A 24191-nucleotide genomic window follows, 5' to 3' on the forward strand; every position below is an offset into this window, starting at 1 on the left:
GCATCACGTGCATTTGACTTTGGGGACTCAACACAGGGGTTGGGTCCGTCTAGGACAGGTGTTCCAAAATCAAAAGACCATCCTGATTCATTTTTATGTACTACTTGTGCATATATTTGTTTCGGCTTACATGGTGACCAAATTCTAATATAGGGAAAGAAAATCAAGAAAAAACAAGAGTGAGGCAAGAGAGAGAAATTTACCAGGTATTTGAAAATCCCAAAACTCTACCGAAATTTTGAAAAAAAAAAAAAATGAGTCATTTCAAAATACCTCAAATATTTTCAAAAAAGGTCGTGCTTTTCTTATCGAACTGCGCGAGTCTAATTCTCACCGGATGTGAGATACGTAGACAAATATCATCGATTACGGACCCAATTTTTAAAATATCCAAAAATATTTTCCTTTTAATTCCTTCTTTAGAAGTCTTTTCTTAGAAAATTTCAAATAAAAAAAGATTTTAAAACCAAAAAAATATTTTCTCTTTTTAAAAGTCTCTCATTTGAAAAAACAAATCAAATCAAAATCTAAAAATATTTTCTTCCTTTTTTTAAAAAAAAAAAATCTTTCTTCCAAAAATTCAAAAAAAAAATCAAAATCCAAAATAAAATATTTTCTTTCTTTCGAAAATTACCAAAAAACAGAAATAAAAACTATATTAAAAAAAATTAAAATCCAAAAATATTTTCTTTATTCTTAAAGAAATTTTCCTTTGAAAACTTTCCCCCCAAAAAATAAAATTCAAAATTCAAAAATATTTTCTTTGTTAGAAGCTTTCGTGGTCTGTTTTGTATATGAGTAAAAAACAAATAAAGGAAAAAGAGTTAGTTTATTTACTATTCCTGATCTTCTCCTGAACTACGTAATGATCTGATTCATGCGGCGTCATGATACGTAGGTAATCCCCATCGGATTCGATCATAGCCATAAACAAATTTAGTGCAAAAATAAACCGAAAAAAAAGTGAGTGAAAAAGAAAAAAAAGAGTGACAAAAAAATAACAGAGAAAAACAAAAAGCGAAAAACAAAAAAAAAGTGAAAGAAAAAGAAATCAAGATATGAAAAAATAAATTTCACAAAAGGAAAAAAGAAAAAATGAAAAGCCTCCCTAGATTGAATCAGTTCACCCCTATTGGTGAATCATACTCGAGCTTGTTCCAAAAGCTAGTTAGGCTAGGTCTACTGCAGTCATTAGTCCCAAACCGGCCAAACCCTGAGTCCCTCTCGCACCGAGCTGATGCTAGATGTGAATACCACTCTGGAACAGTGGGACACGGTACAGAGGACTGTTGGACCCTCAAAAGGGCCTAATATGATGAACAATCCTCTTCCTACTCACACTAATGGGCCAGTAGTCAGAATCATTTGTGAACATGAGGAATTTGATCTGGTACTGAAGGCCATTGCAGCCATTGCCTAGACAGAAGAAAAGCCAAAAAACGGTCGCCAAGCCTGAAAGTTCCACATCAGACGGGAGTCTCGGTAGCCAGTTTTGCTATCCTTTTTGCGTCCGAATTATCTCAGGGTGTTATCCGAATGTTTTACTTTATTGTCTTACTTTCCGATGTAAACTCTTCTATCTTAAAATTCAAAAGAAAATAAAATTAAAAAAAACAAAAATCAAATGAAATTAATATTTCGTTATAGAGGAATGTCTCTTTTCTTAATCTTGTCACTTTTCTTATTCTCTTTTCAGTTCTGTTAATGCAGATTTTAATGACATGACATGCTTGCGGACTTCATGCTCAGATCGTAAAATGTTGTCAGACTTTGAAATAATGATTCAAGAGTCAGAATGCAATGAAGATAAGTTTAAGGAAATAAAACAAAGAATCGGAACAACTAAGGGAAAATTGGCTCCAGATTGAAAAGGTCCATATATTGTAACGAGAGTACTGCTAAAAGAGAGCGTTGTACCTAGGAAACATCGAAGGAAATGTCCCTGAAATAACTATCAATGCAAGTGCAGTCGAAAGGTACTATGCTTGATCCTCTATATAACATTAATGTTCTCCGGTTGGGATGAAGAAGGCTTTCTTTCTCACTATCCAAATATTCAACCCTTTGCAAACTCTTTAAGCCGGATCCCTTTTTTTTATTACCCTCTTTGGAACCTGAAAGTTATTATTGAAAATAAAATGAATTAAAAATAAAAAAAATAAAAAAAGAAGAAGAAGAAAAGACAAAAAGAAAATGAAAAGAAGAAAAAAAGGAAAAAAAGAAAAAAAAAAAGGAGAAAGAAGAAGAAAAAGAAAACAAAACAAAAATCCAAACAAGTTTATGTTGCTTGAACTACGTTCGACTTGATTCCGAAAGGATATGTCAGCCGCCTCCCTCTGGGGTTCAGTCACACCAAAACAAAAATCCAAATTCCCCCAAGAGTGAAACTAGGGCAGATGTTATAATGGTTCAACGATGGTTTCGCCTGAAATATTCCAAAGTTGTAATTCAATCCAAATAATTCCTTTTACCCCAAATCATGTTCAAGTCCTTCCAATCAATCGGCATAGAGGTTCAAAATGCGAGGATACAGTTACTTGGATCTGATACAATCAAATGAGAGAAATTAAAATGAGAGAGTCTTGTTGGCGAAAACTCGTAAAGAGCACTATAAGGCGATGGTGATAAGAGAAATGAGAGAGGTCAGTTGGTGAAAACCCGCAAAGGATGCCACTAATAGAAAAAGAGGATTCCCACAGTTACTGGCATCGACAGAGTCCTGGGCAAGGTTTCTCGATTTCGAGACAAACGTTTGATGAATTTCTGAGAGTCGGATAGTTTACACAGATCAGGCATCCAGTCCAAAAGGCATGTTATATTCATTGAAGTCCGCATGTACTCCAGATAAGTCCTTCTTCCTTTCCCCGAAAGGGATACTTCTTGTCTAAATTTATTTGGCAATTCCATTGTTTATTTTTCTTTGAATCCCTTTTGATCTAACTCTATTCCAAAACTAAAGCAAAAGAAGGGATGGCAAGACTGATTTACATGGCTTTCGTTTGATACAAGCTAATATATGCAAAAGGTACCCAACCTCAGCAGGGGCATCAAGTTGACCCCGGCTGGCCATAGTAGCCGATACTTCAAAATCAAAATTCTTGGAAGGAGAAAATCAAATTGAAATGCCTATAAGGGCAAATGAAGTTGAAAAGGTTGAGTCCCACGTGGCTAACCGTTTTTGGCAAAGTTTGAAAAGCCAAAGGTTCTCCAATTCTCTAATATTAAAATTGGGAAAAAAGGTCGGAAGTGAAAGCCTTGTAAAGGAAAAATAAAGTTGAAAAAGGTTAAGTCCCACGCAATCAACTGTCATGGCGAAGTTTGGAAAAACCAAAGGTTCTCCGGGGCCAGAAGTGCAACCGGTACTCAGGAAACAACCAGTTGCAAGTGAAATTATCATCAAAGAAGCAGGCCAATATCAAATGAATGAAACACTCAAGGCCGCAAAATCAACCACCATTTCAACAACAACAACAATAACCCAGTCAAATCCCACTAATGGGGTCTGGGGAGGGTAGTGTGTACGCAGACCTTACACCTACCCCGAAAGAGTAGAGAGGCTGTTTCCGAAAGACCCTCGAGTCAAGAAAATAAAAAGACAAAAGGACAAAAGGAGACAATATTAGTAACACCATAACAATCATAGGAAAAATAGGAACACCATGAAATCCAGAAGAAAGATGCAAAGCAAAGGGAGATAATATTAGTATCACCACAGCAATTATAAGAAAAATAGGAACATTATGAAATCTAGAAGAAAGATGCAAAGAAAAAGCGATAGATAGTAAATAGGACATGCACTAAAAAGCAAAATAGAAAGCCACAACATTGCCACTAGTTATCTTAGACAAAAACCCTATATGGCTAGTCCCGCAATGGTACGAAGTAAGGCACGACTCAACTACCTCCTAACCTACAACCCTAATACTCGACCTCCACATCTTCCTATCAAGTGTCATGTCCTCGGAAATCTGGAGCCTCGCCATATCCTGCCTGATCACCTCTCCCCAATACTTCTTAGGCCGCCCTCTACCTCTTCTCGTGCCCTCCGTAACCAGCTGCTCACACCTCCGTACCGGAGCATCTGGGCTTCTCCTCTAAACATGTTCGAACCATCTAAGCCTCGTTTTCCGCATCTTGTCATCAATGGGAGCCACGTGCACCTTCTCCCGAATATCATCATTTCAAATCTTATCTATCCTAGTGTGCCCGCATATCCACTGCAACATCCTTATTTATGCTACTTTCATCTTCTGGATATGTGAGTTCTTAACATGTCAACACTCAGCCCCATACATTATGGCCGGTCTAACCACCGCTTTATAGAACTTACCTTTGATTATCGGTGGCACTCTCTTGTCACACAGGATTCCAGGTGCTAACCTCCACTTCATCCATCCTACCCCAATACGGTGTGTGACATCCTCATCGATCTCCCCTCCCCCGGATAAACGAACCAAGGTACTTGAAGCTTTCTTTACTCGGGATGACTTGCGAATCAAGCCTCACATCCTCGCCCACTTTGTTTTAGATATAGGGTCTCCACTCCCTAGTCGCCTTTTCTAACATAGGGTCTCCACTCCCTAGTTGATTTTATGTTAGACATAGGGTCTCCACTCCTTAGTCTATTTTTTAACATAGGGTTTTCACTCCCTAGTTAATGATATTTTAGACATATGGTCTCCACTCCCTAGTCTCTTTTCCAATATAGGGTCTCAACTCCCTAGTTGGAGTTATTTTAGACATAAGATCTCCACTCCCTAGTCGCTTTTCTAACATAGGGTCTCCACTCCCTAGTTGATGTCTTTTCCAACATAGGGTCTCAACTCCCTAGTTGATTTTATTTTAGATATAGGGAATCTACTCCATAGTTTCATTTCCAACATAAGGTCTCAACTCCCTAGTTGATGTTATTTTAGACATAGGGTATCCACTCCCTAGTCTCCGTTCCAACATAGGGTCTCTACACCCTATTTGATGTTATTTTAGACATAGGGTATCCACTCCCTAGTTGATGTTATTTTAGACATAATGTCTCCATTCCCTGGTCTCCTTTCCAACATAGGGTCTCCACTCCCTAGTTAATTTTATGTTTACACATAGAGTCTCCACTCCCTAGTCGCCTTTTCCAACATAGGGTCTCCACTCTCTAGTTGATTTTGTTTTAAATATAACGTCTCCACTCCCTGGTCTCCTGTCTAACATAGGGTCTCTACTTCCTAGTTGATTTTATTTTTAGACATAGGGTCTCCACTCCCTAGTCTCTTTTCCAACATAGGGTCTTCACTCCCTAGTTGATTTTATTTTAGACATAGGGTCTCCACTACCTAGTCTCATTTTCCAACATAGGGTCTCCACTTCCTAGTTGATTTTATTTTAGACATAGGGTCTCCACTCCCTAGTCTCTTTTCCAACATAGGGTCTTCACTCCCTAGTTGAAGTTGTTTTAGACATAGGGTCTTCACTCCCTAGTCGCTTTTCAATCATAGGGTCTCTACCCCCTAGTTAAAGTTTTATTAGACATAGGGCCTCCACTCCCTAGTGTCTTTTCCAACATAGGGTCTTCACGCCCTAGTTAATATTATTTTAGATATAGGGTCTCCACTCCCTAGTTGATGTTATTTTAGACATAGGGTCTCCACTCCTTAGTCTCTTTTCCAAAATAGGATCTCCACTCCCTAGTTGATTTTATTTTAGACATAGGGTCTCCACTCCCTAGTCTCCTTTCCAACATAGGGTCTCAACTTCCTAGTTGATGTTATTTTAGACATAGGGTATCCACTCCTTAGTTTCGTTTTCAACATAGGGTCTTCACTCCCTAATTGATGTTATTTTAGACATAAGGTCTGAACTCCCTAGTTTCCTTTCCAATATAGGGTCTTAACTCCCTAGTTGATGTTATTTTAGACATAGGGTCTCCACTCCCTAGTCTCCTTTCCAACATAGGGTCTCAACTCGCTAGTTGATGTTATTATAGACATATGGTATCCACTCCCTATTCTCCTTTCTAACATAGGGTCTCCACTCCCTAGTTGATGTTATTTTAGACATAAGGTCTCCACTCCCTAGTCTCCTTTCCAATATAGGGTCTCCACTCTCTGGTTTCCATTCCAACATAGGGTCTCCACTCCCTAATTGATTTTATTTTAGAGATAAGGTTTCCATTTCCTAGTCTTCTTTTTAAACATAAGGGTCTGCACTCCTTAGTTGTTTTATTTTAGATATATGGTCTCCACTCCCTAGTCACTTTTTCAACATAGGGTTTCGACTCCCCAGTTGATGTCTATTTTAGACATAGGGTCTCTACTCCCTAGTCTCTTTTCCAACATAGGGTCTCCACTCCCTAGTTGAAGTTGTTTTAGACATAGGGTCTCCACTCCCTTGGCGTTTTTCCAAAATAGGGTCTCCACTCTCTAGTTGATGTATTTTCCAACATAGGGTCTCCAGTCCCTAGTTGATTTTAATTTAGACAGAGGGTATTTATTCCATAGTATCCTATCTAACATAAGGTCTCAATTCCCTAGTTGATATTATTTTAGACATACAATATCCACTCCCTAGTCTCATTTCCAACATAGGGTCTCCACTCCCTATTTGATGTTATTTTAGACATAGGGTCTCCACTCCCTAGTATCCTCTCCAATATATGGTCTCCACTCCCTAGTTGATGTTAGTTTAGACGTAGGGTTTCCACTCTCTGGTACCCTTTCCAATATAGGGTCTTCACTCCCTAATTGATGTTATTTTAGACATAGGGTCTCCACTCCCTGGTCTCCTTTCCAACATAGGGTCTCCACTCCCTAGTTGATTTTAATTTTAGACATAGAGTCTCCACTCCCTGGTCTCTTTTCCAACATAGAGTCTCCACCCCCTAGTTGATGTTTATTTTAGACATAGGGTCTCCGCTCCCTAGTCACTTTTTCCAAGGTAGGGTCTCCACTCCCTAGTTGATTTTGTTTTAGACATAGCGTTTCCACTCCCTGGTGTCCTTTCCAACATAGGGTCTCCACTCTATAGTTGATTTTATTTTAAGACATATGGTCTCTCCTCCCTAGGCCCTTTTTTCAATATAGGGTCTCCACTCCCTAGTTAATGTTATTTTAGACGTAGGGTCTCTACACCCCAGTCTCCTTTCCAACATAGGGCCTCAACTCCCTAAATGATATTATTTTAGACATAGGGTATCCACTCCCTATTCTCCTTTATAACAGAGTGTCTCCACTCCCTAGTTGATATCATTTTAGACATAGGGTCTCCACTCCCTAGTCTCCTTTCCAACATTGGGTCTTTACTCCCTAGTTGAGGTTATATTAAACATAGGGTCTTCACTCCCTAGTTTCCATTCCAACATAGGGTCTCCAATCCCTAATTGATTTTATTTTAGAGATAAGGTTTCCATTCCCTAGACTTCTTTTTAAACATTAGGGTCTCCACTCCCTAGTTGTTTTATTTTAGATATATGGTCCCAACTTCCTAATAGCTTTTTCAACATAGGGTTTTGACTCCCTAGTTGATGTCTTTTCCAACATAGGGTCTCCACTCCCTAGTTAATTTTATTTTAGACATAGGGTATCTACTCCCTAGTCGCCTTTCCAACATACGGCCTCAACTCCCTAGTTGATGTTATTTTAGACATAGGGTATATACTCCTTATTCTCCTTTTTAACATAGGGTCTCTACTCCCTAGTTGATGTTATTTTAGACATAGGGTCTCCACTCCCTAGTATCTTTTCTAATATAGGGTCTCATTTCCCTAGTTGATGTTATTTTAGACATATGGTCTCCACTCTCTGGTCTCCTTTCCAACATAGGGTCTCTACTCCCTAGTTGATGTTATTTTAAACATAGGGTCTCCACTCCCTGGTTTCCATACCAACATAGGGTCTCCACTCCCTAATTGATTTTATTTTAGACATAAGGTTTTCATTCCCTAGTCTTCCTTTTCAACATAAGGGTTTCCACTACCTAGTTGTTTTATTTTAGATATATGGTCTCCATTCCCTAATCGCTTTTCCAACATAGGGTCTCCATTCTCTAGTTGATTTTATTTTTAGACATAGGGTCTTCACTCCCTAGTCTCTTTTTCAACATAGGGTCTCCACTCCCTAGTTGATGTTATTTTAAACATAGGGTCTCCACTCCCTAGTTGCTTTTCCAACATAGGGTCTCCACTCCCTAGTTGATGTTCATTTAAACATAGGGTCTCCACTCCCTGGTCTCCTTTCTAACATAGGGTCTCAACTCCCTAATTGATTTTATTTTAGATATAGGGTCTCTATTCCCTAGTCTTGTTTTTCAACATAGGGGCTCCACTCCCTAGTTGGTTTTATTTTAGATATATGGTCTCCATTACCTAGTCTCTTTTCCAACAAAGGGTCTCCACTCCCTAGTTGATGTTTATTTTAGACATAGGGTCTCTACTCCCTAGTCACCTTTTCCAAGGTAGGGTCTCCACTCCCTAGTTGATTTTATTTTAGACATAGCGTCTCCACTCTCTGGTCTCCTTTTCAACATAGAGTCTCCACTCCCTAGTTGATTTTATTTTAAGACATATGGTCTCTCCTCCCTAGACCCTTTTCCAACATAGGGTCTTCACTCCGTAGTTGATGTCTTTTCCAACATAGGGTCTCCACTCCCTAATTAATTTTATTTTAGACATAGGGTCTCTCCTCCCTAGTCTACTTTCCAACATAGGGCCTCAACTCCCTAGTTGATGTTATTTTAGACATATGGTATCCACTCCCTATTCTCCTTTCTAACATAGGGTCTTCACTCCCTAGTTGATGTTATTTTAGATATAGGGTCTCCACTCCCTAGTATCCTTTACAACATAGGGTCTCAACTCATTAGTTGATGTTATTTTAGACATAGGGTATCCACCCCCTAGTCTCCTTTCTAACATAGAGTCTCCACTCCCTAGTTGATGTTATTTTAGACATAGGGTCTCCACTCCCTAGTCTCCTTTCCAACATAGGGTCTCCATTCCCTAGTTGATGTTATTTTAGACATAGGGTCTCCACTCCCTAGTCTCTTTTCCAACATAGGGTCTCCACTCCCTAATTGATTTTACTTTAGAGATAAGGTTTTCCATTCCCTAGTCTTCTTTTTAAACATAAAGGTCTCCACTCCCTAGTTATTTTATTTTAGATATATGGTCTCCACTCCCTAATTCCTTTTTCAACATAGGGTTTCGACTCCCTAGTTCATGTCTTTTTCAACATAGGGTCTCCACTCCCTAGTTAATTTTATTTTAGACATAGGGTCTCTACTCCCTAGTCTCTTTTCAAACATAGGGTCTCCACTCCCTAGTTGATTTTATTATAGACATATGGTATCCACTCCCTATTCTCCTTTCTAACATAGGGTCTCCACTCCCTAGTTGATGTTATTTTAGAAATAGGGTCTCCACTCCCTAGTCTCTTTTACAACATAGGGTCTCCACTCCTTGGTTTCCATTCCAACATGAGTCTCCACTCCCTAATTGATGTTATTTTAGACATAGGGTCTCCACTCCCTGGTCTCCTTTCCAACATAGGGTCTCCACTCGCTAGTTGATTTTATTTTTAGACATAGAGTCTCCACCCCCTAGTCTCTATTCCAACAAAGGGTCTCCACTCCCTAGTTGAAGTTATTTTAGACATAGTGTCTCCACTCCTTGGTCTCTTTTCCAACATAGGGTATCCACTCCCTAGTTGATTTTATTTTAGACATAGGGTCTCCACTCCCTAGTCGTCTTTTCCAACATAGGATCTCCACTCCCTAGTTAATTCTGTTTTAGACATAGCGTCTCCACTCCCTAGTCTCCTTTCCAACATAGGGTCTCAACTCCCCAGTTGATGTTATTTTAGACATAGGGTATCCACTCCCTAGTCTCCTTTCCAACATAGGGTCTCTACTCCCTAGTTGATGTTATTTTAAACATAAGGTATCCACTCTCTAGTCTCCTTTCCAACATAGGGTCTCCACTCCCTAGTTGATGTTATTTTAGACACAGGGTCTCCATTCCCTAGTCTCCTTTACAATATAGGGTCTCCACTACCTAGTTGATGTTATTTTAGCTATAGGGTCTCCACTCCCTGGTCTCCTTTCCAACATAGGGTCTACGCTCTCTAGTTGATTTTATTTTTAGACATAGGGTCTCCACTCCCTAGTCTATTTTCCAACATAGGTTCTCCACTCCCTAGTTGCTTTTATTTTAGACATAGGGTCTCCACTCCTAAATCGCCTTTTCCAGTATAGGGTCTCTACTCCCTAGTTGATTTTGTTTTAGACATACCGTCTCAACTCCTTGGTCTCCTTTCCAACATAGGGTCTCCACTCCCTAGTCTCTTTTCCAACATAGGGTATTCACTCCCTAGTTGATTTTATTATAGAAATAGGGTCTTCACTCCCTAGTCGTCTTTTCCAACATAAGGTCTCCACTCCCTAGTTAATTCTGTTTTAGACATAGCGTCTCCACTCTCTAGTCTTCTTTTCCAACATATGGTCTTCACTCCCTAGTTGGTTTTATTTTAGACATAGTGTCTCCACTCCCTAATTTTCTTTTCCAACATAGGGTCTCCACTCCCTAGTTGATTTTATTTTAGACATAGGGTCTCCACTCCCTAGTCTCCTTTCCAACGTAGGGTATCCACTCCCTAGTTGATTTGATCCTAAATGCCGGGTACACCACTCCCTAATATCTTTGCCAATATAAGGTATCCCATTTCCTGGCCATATTTTCCCAACATAAGGTACAACACTCCTTAGTTGAGACATCCTTTTGACAATAAAGGAACACCATCCAAAAAAATAACTTTTTCGGGGTACACCACTCCCGACCCTTTATTGCTCTCAATAAAGAAGTAGTTTAGAATTTTGTTATAATAATTCACGAAATTTTCCTAGTGCAAACTAGGGCAGAAAAATTTCATTCGTTTGTTTGTTTTGGTGTCTGAGTAGGTTTTACCTCGAGGCATAGGGTTCGAGATAATCAAAAGAAGAAGTCTCAATTCAGAATAAAAGAAAAGAAAAAATAAGTGAATCAAAAATGCAAAAGCAATTGAAAAGATGTGGAATGCTCAAAACATGACTGAAGTCACGAGCATTGGAGTCCCGTTTTGATTAGAAGAAGCTATAAAACAATGAACTTGAACCTACTGCTAGAGAGCATCAAGGTTTAGATCAGAGTACGCATGAAGAACCAGTCAAGACTTAAGATCAAGTTTCAGAAGATTCATAGATAGGAATCTTGTAACTCATAACTGATAGGCTTGTTTAGTTTCTTTTTTCTTTTGATATAATAGCAGGACAGCGGACCAGAGCCTCTACGAAACCTCACCCGACTCCTCAACTCATCATTCCACTATTCTCCTTGATCTACACGCGACCTGATTCTCCTATAACCCGGGATTTGAAGGCTGTCCAAAATCAGGACTTGGTTGTACCCTATCTTTTATTTTTTTTCCTTTTGAATAACGGTTTGGTAAAAAATTAGTCACATGGCTAACCTATTCTTTGCGTGAAAACTCTTCATGTTTCCAAGCAAAGAGGGGCAGTTGTGAGCACCTAATATTTGACTATATTTAAATTTTTATCACATTCTACTATGTAAATATTTTTAAAAATTTAATATATATATTTTTAGCTTTGTTACACTTTCTTATATAAGATAAAAATTAATAATAATTTAAAAGGTCAATTATTATTAGTAGTATTATTTTTATTTTTATCATCATTTTAAAATAAAATGAATTAAAAAACCAAAAAAAATTAAATAGTTTTTTAAAAATTTTTGGATGGGAATTAAAAAAATAGGAAAAGTAGAAATATAGAATTAAAAAGTAAAAGTAAAAGTAGGTAGAAATTGTTTAATAAAAAAGTAAAAGAAAGTGGAAAATTAAAAAAATAAAAATAAAAGAATGTGGAAATTTAAAAAAATGAAAAGTAAAAGAGTTGGAATTAAAAAAATAAAAGTAAATGTAGCTGAAATATTTTTTTTTTAAAGTAAAAGAAAATGGAAATTAAACAAAAAGTAAAATAAGTGGAAAATAAAAAAAGAAATGTAAAAAAAGTGGAAATTTAAATATAAAAAAGTGAGAAATTAAAAATAAAAGTAAAGGAAAGTGAGAAATTATTTTTAAAACAAAACAGAAGAAAAATGGGAAGTGGAAATATTTTTTATTAAAAATAATAAAAAAATAATATAAAAAAAACCGAACAATTTCGAAAACTTTTCTATAAATAGATGAGAAATGTGAGGAGAAAAAAAGGGGAGAGAAAGGAAAAAAGAGAGGGGAGGGATTTGGAGAGAAATATTTTTGCTTCTTCTACGCTAAGCAAAATTCTATTCGTGTCATTCTTTATTCGTATTTCTTTCAAATAAACTAGCAGCTTCACCAGCCCTTGACCACTTTTGAGCCATCATTAACCCCCTCTCCCCCCCTCCCCCCAAAGAAAGCTACAAAAATAGCCACTAAATCGTCGATTTTGCAAGGTCGATTGAAGTTGCAAGTTGAGATTTTTCGCTCGCGTTTTCCGCGGTCCGAAGGGTCCAGTTGAGAGCTATCCGATCATTTAGTGATTATAATTTAAATCCACAATCATCAATACAAAGGTTCATTTCTCTTTCTATTTTATTTTCTCATTAATGTTCTAGGTCACTCTCTTTTAATTTAACTTTGAGTATAATATAGTCGAGTTTGCATCTGAGTGTGCTAAGATTAATTTGTTCTCATGTTGAGTATTTGTTAAGATTAATTTATTGTCCTTTTTTGTAGTTCATATGGTTAATCTTATTGATGAATATGTATTAATTTGTTACTTTTCTTGTTTATTCAATAAAGTAATGGCTTTACATTTTAGCATGCTTTAGTTTCATTTTGATCTTCTATCTTAGTGACTAAATTGGTTATGTCCGTATCTATCTATTCCTACAATAAATTTAGATTAGTTACAAATATTGGTTAGCAGTAAAATTATAAGAGATTAGATTGGGTCATGATTGGTGTAAGACTTTAATTGGACTTCCACGGCGTATTTATGGGCTAATTGTTGCCCATGACCAAAAACAAATAAACATTCACAAGCTAGCCAACCTTTCCATAATTAATTTACTTCATTTCTTTCACAACAATATACATACCTCATGACCTTACAATAATCTCAAAATTAGTAATTGAATAATATTCGAACATCGTAGCTTGTTTTAGGCGCGATTAATAATAAAACATCGTGACTATGGGTACGGTTCCCGTGGCATAGTTATGATACGTAAACCCCAATTCAAGTGCGCGTTTCACGCGACTTGACCATAACTTCAAACAATAATAAAAATAAACATGTTGTAAATCGCGGGTGCATTTCACGTGACGCAGTTTGCAATGTGTACCAAAACGACAAGTGTATGACATCGTAACTTGTTCAAATAAATTTCATAAATACTAAAAGCGGTTAAGCAAATAATTAAAAGTGGTCAAAGGTAAAATGCACAATAGGTTTAAAATATGTAATAAGTGAGATAATTATGTCAAGTATTAATTGTTAAGCGACTGTGCTAAAATCACGAAATTCGGGAGCCTCACACCTTCTCTCGGGTTAACAGAATTTCTTACCCGGTCTTCTGCATTCGCGGACCATAAATAGAGTCAATCTCCTCGATTTGGGATTTTAAAATAAACCGGTGATTTGGGACACCATAATAATTATCCAAGTGACGACTCTGATTAAATAAATAATCTCATTTCGAATAATGTCACTTAAATTGGAAAAACTCCTTATGCCTAAGAAAAAAGGAGGTGTGACACTAATATCATAACCCAGGTTCGGCAGGACGAGTATGGCGATGACAGAATGATGATGCGGGGCTCGATTTGTTTACTCTTACTAGCTTGGAGACGTGCACACAAGAAGAAGCTAGTTGATGGCTTCGATTGTCAATTGCCATAAAACTCTGACGGTGTGGGTGGTACACACAGTGAATCTCGAAAATTGACCCGTGAATTGTGGTGATGAGCCATGTGGAACGTAGTTCGCGAGGGAGATTGTATATGGATCTTTTAATAGTGTGAGACTTGTTTTTTGGAAAAAAACCGTATATATTTGACTCAAGACGAATAATATTATCATATTAAAAATATGTTTATGTTGATTGAGCCCAACAATCAACTACTTGAAATCTAATAGAATATTCTAGTATCTTTACTAGTATATTCTGTGGCTCATTAATTTCAGAGTTAACTTTGAAGTAGCACACATTCATGCCTTTAATCCCTTTCGTAAGAAGTACCTGTCCACCACCAATTGTGCCTTAAACCCAAAACATCCGTGGGACAGTCAAGCACAAAGCTCCTTCGAAAACGAAAAACATTTATCGGCACTCAGTATTTTCATATCAAATTAATTTATACGCTAATGAGCCAAATATATTTCTCTACTTTCGAAAATTTTCTAAGAATACCTCTCATTATACTATTGAGTTATCTATACCCCTGCAGTCATACTTTGGGTTCAAATATACCCTCGTTTAAACGGAAGGACACATGTCATCGTCATGTTGGTCAATTCTAAATATCTGCTAATTAATTAAAAAGACTTATTATGGTTTTAGATTAAACGTTTTCGTTCTTTTTCCTTTTAGATTCTCTTGGACTGAGCTATCTATGATCATCATTCTCGACACAAGGGACCCATTACAAAAAAAGAATCGACTCCAACTTGTAAAAAGGTGATCATAAAGATTAGTGGAATCATTTTGCTCAATGTTCTGAATATCATTATTGTTGCACCAAACTATACTGAATCAAAGTGAGAATTAATGTGTTATATATAATTAAGGGTTAACAATAGCAACGGTGAAAACACGTATCATGTTACTATTGGGTTAGTGTAGGCATCTGGGGCGCGTCAAAATGCATGTCATTATAATCAGGGGGAGATAGGATTACGCCAAAGGGGTTAAAAAAGAAAAAAGTTAGAAAAGTTATAACTAGTGGAAATAGAACCAATAACCTTACAAAGGTTTTGAACCCCTGACCACTAAGTTATATTTTTTGGTTGTGTCAAGGAGATTTAAAACATAATATATAAAGGTAAAAAATAAATTTTATATTTTATATACAATATAATTTTTCGGCGAATGAGATTCGAGTGAACACTCTTCTGCCCCTAAATCCGCCCGAGATTATAATTAATGATAATAGATATTTCGTTTGACAATGGATTGGTAACAAATGCATTGAAAACCATCACTCATCAAATTCATTTACTACGTACAGAGTTATATTATACAAGACTGACTATATATATAAAGCATGCACGCAGCCTGCAGGATAGAATAACACTAAGTTACATTAACTGACAAGCCTATATAGCTAGCTAACTCACTGCATCATCATATTTTACAATATATATATATATATAGCTGAACTAAAAGCAGGCTATATTAAGAAGTACTAAACCAAATACTACTACTTAGTAGGGCCACTTAACATAAAGTTCCGACGTAGAGCTATAGAAGCCTAATCAATAGGAAGCCTGAAGAGGTAAGGAAGAAATTGGATATTTGTGAGGTTTAAGTCCTCGGCCTAGTTGACCGATGGGTTCATTATGGTGGGGTGAGGGAGGTGTTGGTTTTTGTTCTACTTTTCCCATATAGTTACTATTCTGATTATCATTAGTAGTAGTAGAGGAAGTGACAATTATCTGACCCTGTTCATCAGCTGGCTTTGGAGTTGGAGGTGATACTATTTTTTCCTCTCTTCCATAGTTGTTACTAATATTCATGTGATCATGATCTTGACAATTAGAGGAAGTGACAATTATCTGACCCTGTTCATCAGTTGGCTTTGGAGCTGGTGGTGATAGACCGGTCTTCCCAAATCTTTCTTGGTTGTCTGATGAAGTACTACTCGGAAGCAAAATTAGCAGCTCATTATCACTAATAACATTGCTTGTAATTGTAATCAAGAGCTCACTGCGTTCCCTACCATGCCTGCTGCTTATGACTTGATCGATTTTTGGATCATGTTTGGGCGCAGGAGGTGGAAGATGAGCGCGCCTCCCAAGTCTCTCTTGGTTACTTGGTGAAGCTGATTCTGGGGTTGGAGGTGGTGGAAATGGCCTTCCATAACCAGATTTTACCACCTTCTGCTCATGTTGTTTTTCTGTAGCACCACCAAAAATAAAGTTAGTCTACGTGATTTGCTTATAACTAGACAACCCAATGAATTATGTGCATGCAACAACAACCCAGTATAATCCCACTATTAGAGTCTGGGGAGGGTACTGTGTACGCAGACCTTACTCCTACCCTGGGTAGAGAGATTGTTTTCGATAGACCCGTGACTCCCTCCCTCCAAGAATTCTCCACCTTGCTCTTGGGGTGACTCGAACTCATAACGGAGGGTGCTCACTCAACCCACTCTTGTCAATTATGTGCATGCACAAGGAAATAAAACAAGATTCATAAATTATGGGGTTAATTACTCAACAGTCAAACTCCAGAAACGCCGCCACCAGAATATACTGCGTATATAGAACAAATATATACTATTTCTTGGACACTCTTAACTACGTAAATTCCTGATTTTCCCGCGGCAGTCAACACCATAGATGGTTAGAGGGTCAAAGGGTTAATAAACCAATCTCTGCTTTTGTTAATCCAAAAAAGAAAAAGAAAAAACAATCTCTACTTTTGGGTTAAATTATGTATGCATGTGTAAAAATAACAACTAGTCTGAACCCAACAATTCTAAAATTTAAAATTCTATCTGTCCCTAATAAGGATAACTACAAATAGGAGGCAGCAATATTACATCATCTCCTCCAGATAGCTTGAATAGGCTTTATTTACCACGTTTCTAAATATAAAAAATACTCCTATGTTTCAAACACCCAGGAAATAGGAAACTGAGGAAAAGAACGAGAAGACAGGCCACCGCGACACAAAAGAAATATAATACTGTAAATAAAAATATAGAGTAGCATGATTTCAGTATTGTTATATTAATATCTTCATGTGGATTAAGAAAAGAAATGATACTAATGTGAAGTAAAAAAAAAAGGAGTAGAACTGCGCAGTTTCCATTGGTGTTAAATACGACGTGTTTTGGCAAGGATATTGTTGTATAAACAACGAAGTAACTAGGAAAAAAAAAAGATTAGTACCTAGCAATTTTTTTGCTTGAGCACTTATGAAAACGAGAAAGCAGATAAGAAAGAAATTAGGTCTCGGGAAGAGAATCAATTTAGTCATCGTTATTTTGTTTCTTAAAACAGACCTCTTTCAAGTCTCTATTTATAGACTAAAAGGAGAAAAGCTCAAGTGCGCAGTGCATTAGCACCAAACTTTCTTTATTCAACTGATGTTAACTGTCGCTAAGTAGAATAATACTTTTAAATTGAACAATCTAAGAGAGGATCTAATTCTGCAAAAAACACATTTTTAATTAGTCCTATTGCGTTGATATAATATTAGTATATACTCCATCTGTTTCACTTTGTTGTATAGTTTGATCTAACATAAAATAAAATTTAATTAAAAAAAACATACTTTTGAAAGTTTTAATATAATAAGTATAATACTCTCTCCGTTCCAACGTACGTAAACATGTTTGATTGGGCACGGAGTTTAAGAAAAAATGAAGAATTTTAGAATTTGTGGTCCTAAACAATTCAAAAAGGGGCCCAGAGTATTTGTGTGGTTATAAAAGCTTCTGATTAAGGGTAAAATTGTAAGTTTAAGCAAAATTATTTCCAAATTTAGAAAGGGGTCATTCTTTTTGGAACGGACCAAAAAAAAAAATAGGTTCACATAAAGTGAAACAAAGTAGTATACCATAATATATTTGTGACTATAAAATTTTTGAAACATGTTATCTTAAATATGTCATAACATTTGTATGGTTGTTTAAAAGTTTCTCATCATAAGCAAATATATGAATGCGTTATTCTTTTTGTAATATACTAATAAGGCAATATTGTCTAAATAATAAGTTAGGATATAGGCTAATACCCCGATCATTCTCTCTTTTTATATTTTGAAAAGGATTTAACTTATATATTAACAAAAAGAAGAAAGAATTTTTACACGACAATTTAACTGCGATAATAAGTTATCTACTATTTTTAGATTGAAATATAAGCATTTAACAATATACATCGCCAACGCACAAAAATTAAACTCATTAGTGGCCGGTCACTGGTCATCGGTCTTCCTCACTCGTTTCTGAGTTGTGACTAAATTTAGTGTACGAGCATGTTTGCAAAACAGCCACCATACGAGTCAATTAGCACGTGAAAATTACTTGATTTTTACCTTGTGATTTAGTTTTGTATATCAATAATTTATCTCGAGCACTTTAGGTGAATTACAACATCCGTACAAATATTCACTGTTGTTTATCAATAATTAATCTTGAGCACTTAGGTGATTACAGCATCAGTACAATGTTCTGTCGATTTTCTCTCATTACACCTATGTTAGGTCTAATTCAATCGACCTACCTTCTGAAAAGCAAATTTGGTAAAATTTATTAAAATTCATGAATCTATACGCTGGGCCTTGGTGAGGCAACTTTAAAATATATTTTTAAACGAAAAAAGTCATAAATTCCACCACAACTTGTCTGTAAATCCCTGTTACACACACTTAAATTTTGGGAACGATCTTCAAACTAAAGGATATTTCTTGAATAATATATTTAACCAAAAATGTTAGTATATCATGTGTACTCACATAACCTATTCATAGCTGTTGATCTCATTTTTCACCCAAGGATCTGATATATAGCGCAATAAATGGAAGTTCGATATATAAAGTATTTCGCATTAACATAGAATCTGAAGAAGGGACGTACCCCTAAAGGTGTGATGTAAACAGCCTATCCTATTGCATGTATTAGTGACTACTTCTCCGGCTTGATCTTAACCCATAGTGCAATGTTTCCACGGATATATAGCTCAATGTTTCATTCAAAATTTAAGTCACTGTTGATTTCTTTTTTTTCCTGAAAGATATGGCATCAAAGATTAGAATAAAAGTTCAATTAATGGAGATCTGCCATGCTCCACATGTATACTGTTGCTTAAAGTAGAAAAGCAAAAGTTGTAGCACTAAAGCTTAAAAAGAGAGATGATGGACCAACCGAACATCATATTACATGACATGCAAGGATTAGGAAGACATTAAGTATATTAATTATAATTTATGTCAAAGATACTATGTTGATAAAAGCTAAGATACTAGCACATTAATTAACTATTAATTTTCCTGGTCATTCGTGGGATACCTGGGCAAATGAAATGCTAATAGGGAAATAATTAGCATATCTACAATAATCAAAGTGATACTGCAATTAATACTAGATACCAACTCCACTGCAACATAAAATGGGAAGTAAATAATAAATTTATTCTGTGGTTTAATTTCCCCACCAGGCCATTTACTAAAGCATATGTAATCATCACTTTGAAAGAATTAATTCCAAATGTGGAAGAAATACTCAAGTAAACGATGCTTTTTGGAATTCCCTTTTGCGTTGGATATCTGTGGTTCTTCTGCACTATACTACAAGTCTACAACTTTGGAGAGGAAATATTATGGCCTTCATTTGTCAGTCAAAAAGATACACAACAACTAGCAAGCTAGCTAGTAATCAATAATTGTTATTTTGAGTGTCTTTATGGATTACTATAGATCTTGGTTCTTTTCCTTACTCCTTAATCATAAAGTAAAAGTAAGCATCAAAGTAAACACAATAATTTTTACGTGAAAAATCACCCGACTCAAAAGGTGCAAAATCCACGACCTACTACGTAAGATTTTCAACTTCAACTTCACTAGAACAATGAGCCAAATGTATCGATTACAAATCTGTAACTCAATACTCTCCAGTATTCCTACTACAGCTATTTGGTTTGCAAGTTACTTTAACTTGTAAAATAAACATTCACTCCAACTCACTACTTGTTTATTACACTTTGATTACAACTCGATTTCCTAAAACACATTTACTAGACTGACTCAAAAAGAGCACAATACTGGTACTCGACTTGAGTGCAGAAAAATGAAGTTCTTCAATTGATGTGTAAAAGGATAATCCCAGCAGTCCAGAAAGATAGTATTTAACTTCCTTGGACTTCGAGAGCTTCTAGGAGTTCTATGTGTAGTCAGCTTCTCGTTTGATAGGACTCATACTGTTCTAAGGACTTCATAAGTCTTGGGACTCTTGTCTCTCACCTATGCATGCGTATCTTCTTGGGCAGCAATCATTATCATGTTTAGTAGTCTTCTTCCAATAAACTCGGCCTGGGTAACTTTGAGATAAAGTTACTGTCTTGCAAAGACGTACAATTATTAACCTTAAGGAGCTGGTCCTTAATCCTGAGAATCTGGTTCTTAGAGCAGTTACGTTAAGCAGCTACATTGAGGACCTGGTTCTTAGAACATTTCATCTAAATAAACTTTGTTAATCATCAAAATCTCAATACTCAACAAATTCTCCGATTTTGATGATGACAAACTTTGTCCATATTTAGAACCAGGTAATCACCTCGTATCACCATATCATGATTAACATGTGTACAACAAGCACATTACACAGACATATACATCAACACCAACACAACACCCCAACTCTATCACACCCCCAACTCTATCTTCCCCCTTTTGGCATCATTGAAAAATAACAAAAAATTGTTAGACATATTAAACACATTTAATGAAAGATTCATGGCAATTTAGGCTACAACACAAGTTCAAGAATTAACAAAGCAAACAGACTAAGCTGATGATCTAACCAAGTGCGAAATATTAAAACATTATAAGAGAAGTCATTTAGCAGTGCCAAAATAAACCCGGTGCCTTGTCTCAAACCATTAGAGCAAAATAAACTAAACATCCTGCAACCTACTCATATTAGAATAGAAGAAACAAGAACTAAAGCATTATTGGGATAATAAAAATAGACTAAAGACACTGGGGGAATGACCAGGTTCATGGGTGAGAGGCAGAGGGGGTCAATGCTTTCAGGAGGTCGACAATCTGTTGGGCATGAGCTTCTCTATCCCTTATGAGATCTTTCCTAAGCTACCTGGTTTCTTTTTTCAACTAATCATTGTCTTCTCGAAGCTTGGCATTCTACTCAACAGCTAACTCCAATCTCTTAGTGAGCTTCGCTGCCCTACTGCTACAAGGTAGAATAACAGAGCATGTTGGTCTCTTAACCTTGATCTTCTCATAGCCACACTGCTTGAGGGTAAAAAAGTCCAAAACATCATTGTGATTTCCAAACTTAAGCTCAGGCAAGGCAATATTGAGCTTGTCAAATAGCTCAGTTAACATGAGGCCATAAGGCATAGCATGCTTAGGTTTGAAAGTGTCTACACGCTTACCATCTGTTGAATCATCAGGCTAGGGAGATTGATATGTCTACCAGTGTCAAGCAGTTCCATCACAACCATATGCAACATGGTAGCCTCATGTCTTCTCAGATCTCTACAAAATGCAGGAATTGACAAAGTGAAACAATAGCTTGTGGAAGGGAGTCATATCAGTCTTATACACCTTCCGGGGAGCATCCAATTCAAACTTTTGAGAGAACTTCCTTGTGACTACGATTCCTGTGTCCACATCATTATCTATGGCTGGCCACTTTTTTTTTCAAGTAATTGTCAAAACCTAAGGAGGGAATATTTAGAAGCATCCCAAGCTCCTCAACATTCTCAAACCCCCTTATATTACTCTTGACCTCTTTGCCATCAAACTGGAAGTTCGCATAGAACTTCACCACAACAGGTACACACACGGGAGGGAAAGCCTTGACAAACATGTGTCTCCATCCCTGTAGCTTAATCTTTTCAACTAGCTGAGCCATCCCTTTCTCATCAGTGTTTGCAAGAATCTTCTCATTCAGTATTTTTCTGTTCCTGAACTCAGTGAGCTTATCAACCATAACAGGCACACTCTTTCTTTTCTTTCCTCTACTATCCCTGTTAGATGGGGTAGCAGTCTTGGTGGATTTGACAACTTTTCTCTTTTATGCTAATGTCTTTTCTGGTAGAGTAGAATCAGACTCATATTCTGCATCCAACTCAACAACAGGTTCCACAACTGAAACTTCCTTCCTTGGCTTCTTGGCACATTTGGACTCCTTTATGATTTGTTCATCAAATTCCTTTATTTTACTCCTTGTGAGAGGAGTCATAGCAGGAGGAACCACTTCTTTTCTTGTATGGATAATTGATTTTGTTGATTTCACAAGGGTCTTCTTGTTTTTCTTCCCTACTACAGAGAAGGGTAAATTGTCCTCACACTACAACATTTTAGGTCTTTAGCCACCCCTGAAAAGTGTGGCCTAAACTATCAAAAAGTGAGGCATTTGATCAAAGGCCACACTTTTCAACTTTAAGTAACGCTTTTCTAGGGGTGGCCTAAACTAGCGTAACCTTTACCCTAAGACAACGCTTTTTAAGTGTTGTCTTAAAGGCCATACATCAAAAGTGTGGCCTATAAGGTACAAATGCTATGCATGTAATACCTCGTGTGGCAACATTTTTCATGTCTTAAGGCTACATGTTTAAATCATTGCCTTTTTGTAACGATCCGGCCAGTCGTTTTAAAAGTTGTAGTCCTACTCCCCTATTTATTGCTTATTCTGTGCTTTATAACTGTTATGTAACTTGTCGGGATAGTCGGTTCGGGTCCGGTGAGGTTTTGGAATGAATTGAAACACTTAGTTTCAAGTTTTAAAGCTTAAGTTCAAATAGGGACCAGGTGTCGACTTATGTGCAAACGACCCCGAAATAGAATTCTAATGATTCCAACAGCTCCATATGGTGATTTTGGACTTAGGGGCGTGTTCGGAATTTTATTTGGAAGTCCGTAGTTAAAATACACTTGAAATGGCTAAAATAGGAATTTAAATTTGGAAGTTTGACCAGGGAGTTGACTTTTTGATATCGGGGTCGGAATCCAATTCCGAAAATTTTCATAGCTCCTCCATTATGTCATTTATGACTTGTGTGCAAAATTTGAGGTCAATCGGACTTGATTTGATAGGTTTCGACATCGAATATAGAAGTTAGAAATTCTTAAGTTTCATTAAGCTTGAATTGGGGTGTGAATTGTGATTTTAGCATTGTTTGATGTGATTTGAGGTTTTAAATAAGTTCGTATGATATTTTAGAACTTGTTGGTGTTTTTGGTTGAGGTCCCGAGGGCCTCGGGTGAGTTTCAGATGGTTAAAGGTATAAAAGTTGGACTTAAACAGCTACTGCAAAAGATGCTGCAATTTTCTTCCGCTCGGAATACAGAAATCGAGCCCAGGATCGAAGCCCAAAAATCGAGTCTAGTGTCGAAGTCCAGGATCGAATCCAAAATCGAGGCTCAGGATCGAGGGGCATGATCGAGGCTCAGGATCGAGGGCCATGATTGAAGGCTCAGGATCGAGGGCCATGATCGAAGGCCAGAATCGAGGGCCATGATTGAAGGCCAGGATCGAATCCATGATCGATACCCAGGATCGAAGGTCAGGATCGAGGGCCATGATCTAAGCCATGATCGAAGCCTTGATCGAGGGCCAGGATCGAGAAAGGACCGAGGGCTGCCTGGAGAGAATTATAAAACAGGGGACTTTGTCCCTTGTGCCATTTTTGACGAATTGGAGCTTGGGGAGAGGCGATTTTTGAGAGATTTTCAGAGAAAATATCGGAGTAAGTGTTCTTAACCCAATTATGGTTAGATTACCCGAATTCATCATTTGTTTCATTTAATTAGTGTTTTGAGATTGAAATTTGGAAAATTTTAGAAAATTCATAGAAATGAATTTTTGAGATTTCGGAGTCGGATTTGGGTGAAACTGGTATGGTTGGACTCATAATTGAATGGGTTGTCGGATTTTGAAAGTTTTGCCGAATTTCGAGATGTGGCCCCCACGGGCGATTTTTGAGTTAATTTCGGATTTTTTATTGAAAAATATAGTATTTTCTTATGAAATTGATTCGTATAATTTTTGTTAACTGTATCAAATTATTTTGGCTAGATTAGAGCCATTCAGAGTCGGATATTCGTGGAAAAGGAATTCCTACCGATTGATTGAACTTGGTTCGAGGTAAGTGACTTGCCTAACTTTGTGTGGGGGAACTCCCCGTAGGCTTTGTACTGTTTTTGATATATGAGCGCCGTGTACGTGAGGTGACGAGTACGTACACGGGCT

The 24191-nt window shown here is 37.0% G+C and overlaps 1 protein-coding gene across 1 annotated transcript; it reads right to left on the reverse strand.

Moving 5' to 3' along the window:
• Positions 1 to 15157: 15157 nt before the first annotated feature.
• On the reverse strand, positions 15158 to 17293 carry LOC107794366 (uncharacterized). Its single transcript, XM_016616846.2, has 2 exons — positions 17143 to 17293; positions 15158 to 16139 (listed from the first exon to the last, which is right to left on the reverse strand). The coding sequence occupies exons 1-2, from the start codon at positions 17228 to 17230 to the stop codon at positions 15499 to 15501; spliced, it is 729 nt and encodes a 242-aa protein (XP_016472332.1). The 5' UTR covers positions 17231 to 17293; the 3' UTR covers positions 15158 to 15498.
• Positions 17294 to 24191: the final 6898 nt, after the last annotated feature.

The sequence above is a fragment of the Nicotiana tabacum genome, chromosome 22 (genome assembly GCF_000715075.1).
Source record: "Nicotiana tabacum cultivar K326 chromosome 22, ASM71507v2, whole genome shotgun sequence".
Classification (NCBI taxonomy): domain Eukaryota; kingdom Viridiplantae; phylum Streptophyta; class Magnoliopsida; order Solanales; family Solanaceae; genus Nicotiana; species Nicotiana tabacum.

Coding starts and splice junctions, on each gene's coding strand:
- LOC107794366 (XM_016616846.2), bottom strand. CDS start 17,230: ATGACTAAATTGATTCTCTTCCCGAGACCTAATTTCTTTCTTATCTGC. Junction 16,140..17,142: donor TCAAGCAAAAAAATTGCTAG/GTACTAATCTTT, acceptor GTGGTGCTACAG/AAAAACAACATGAGCAGAAG.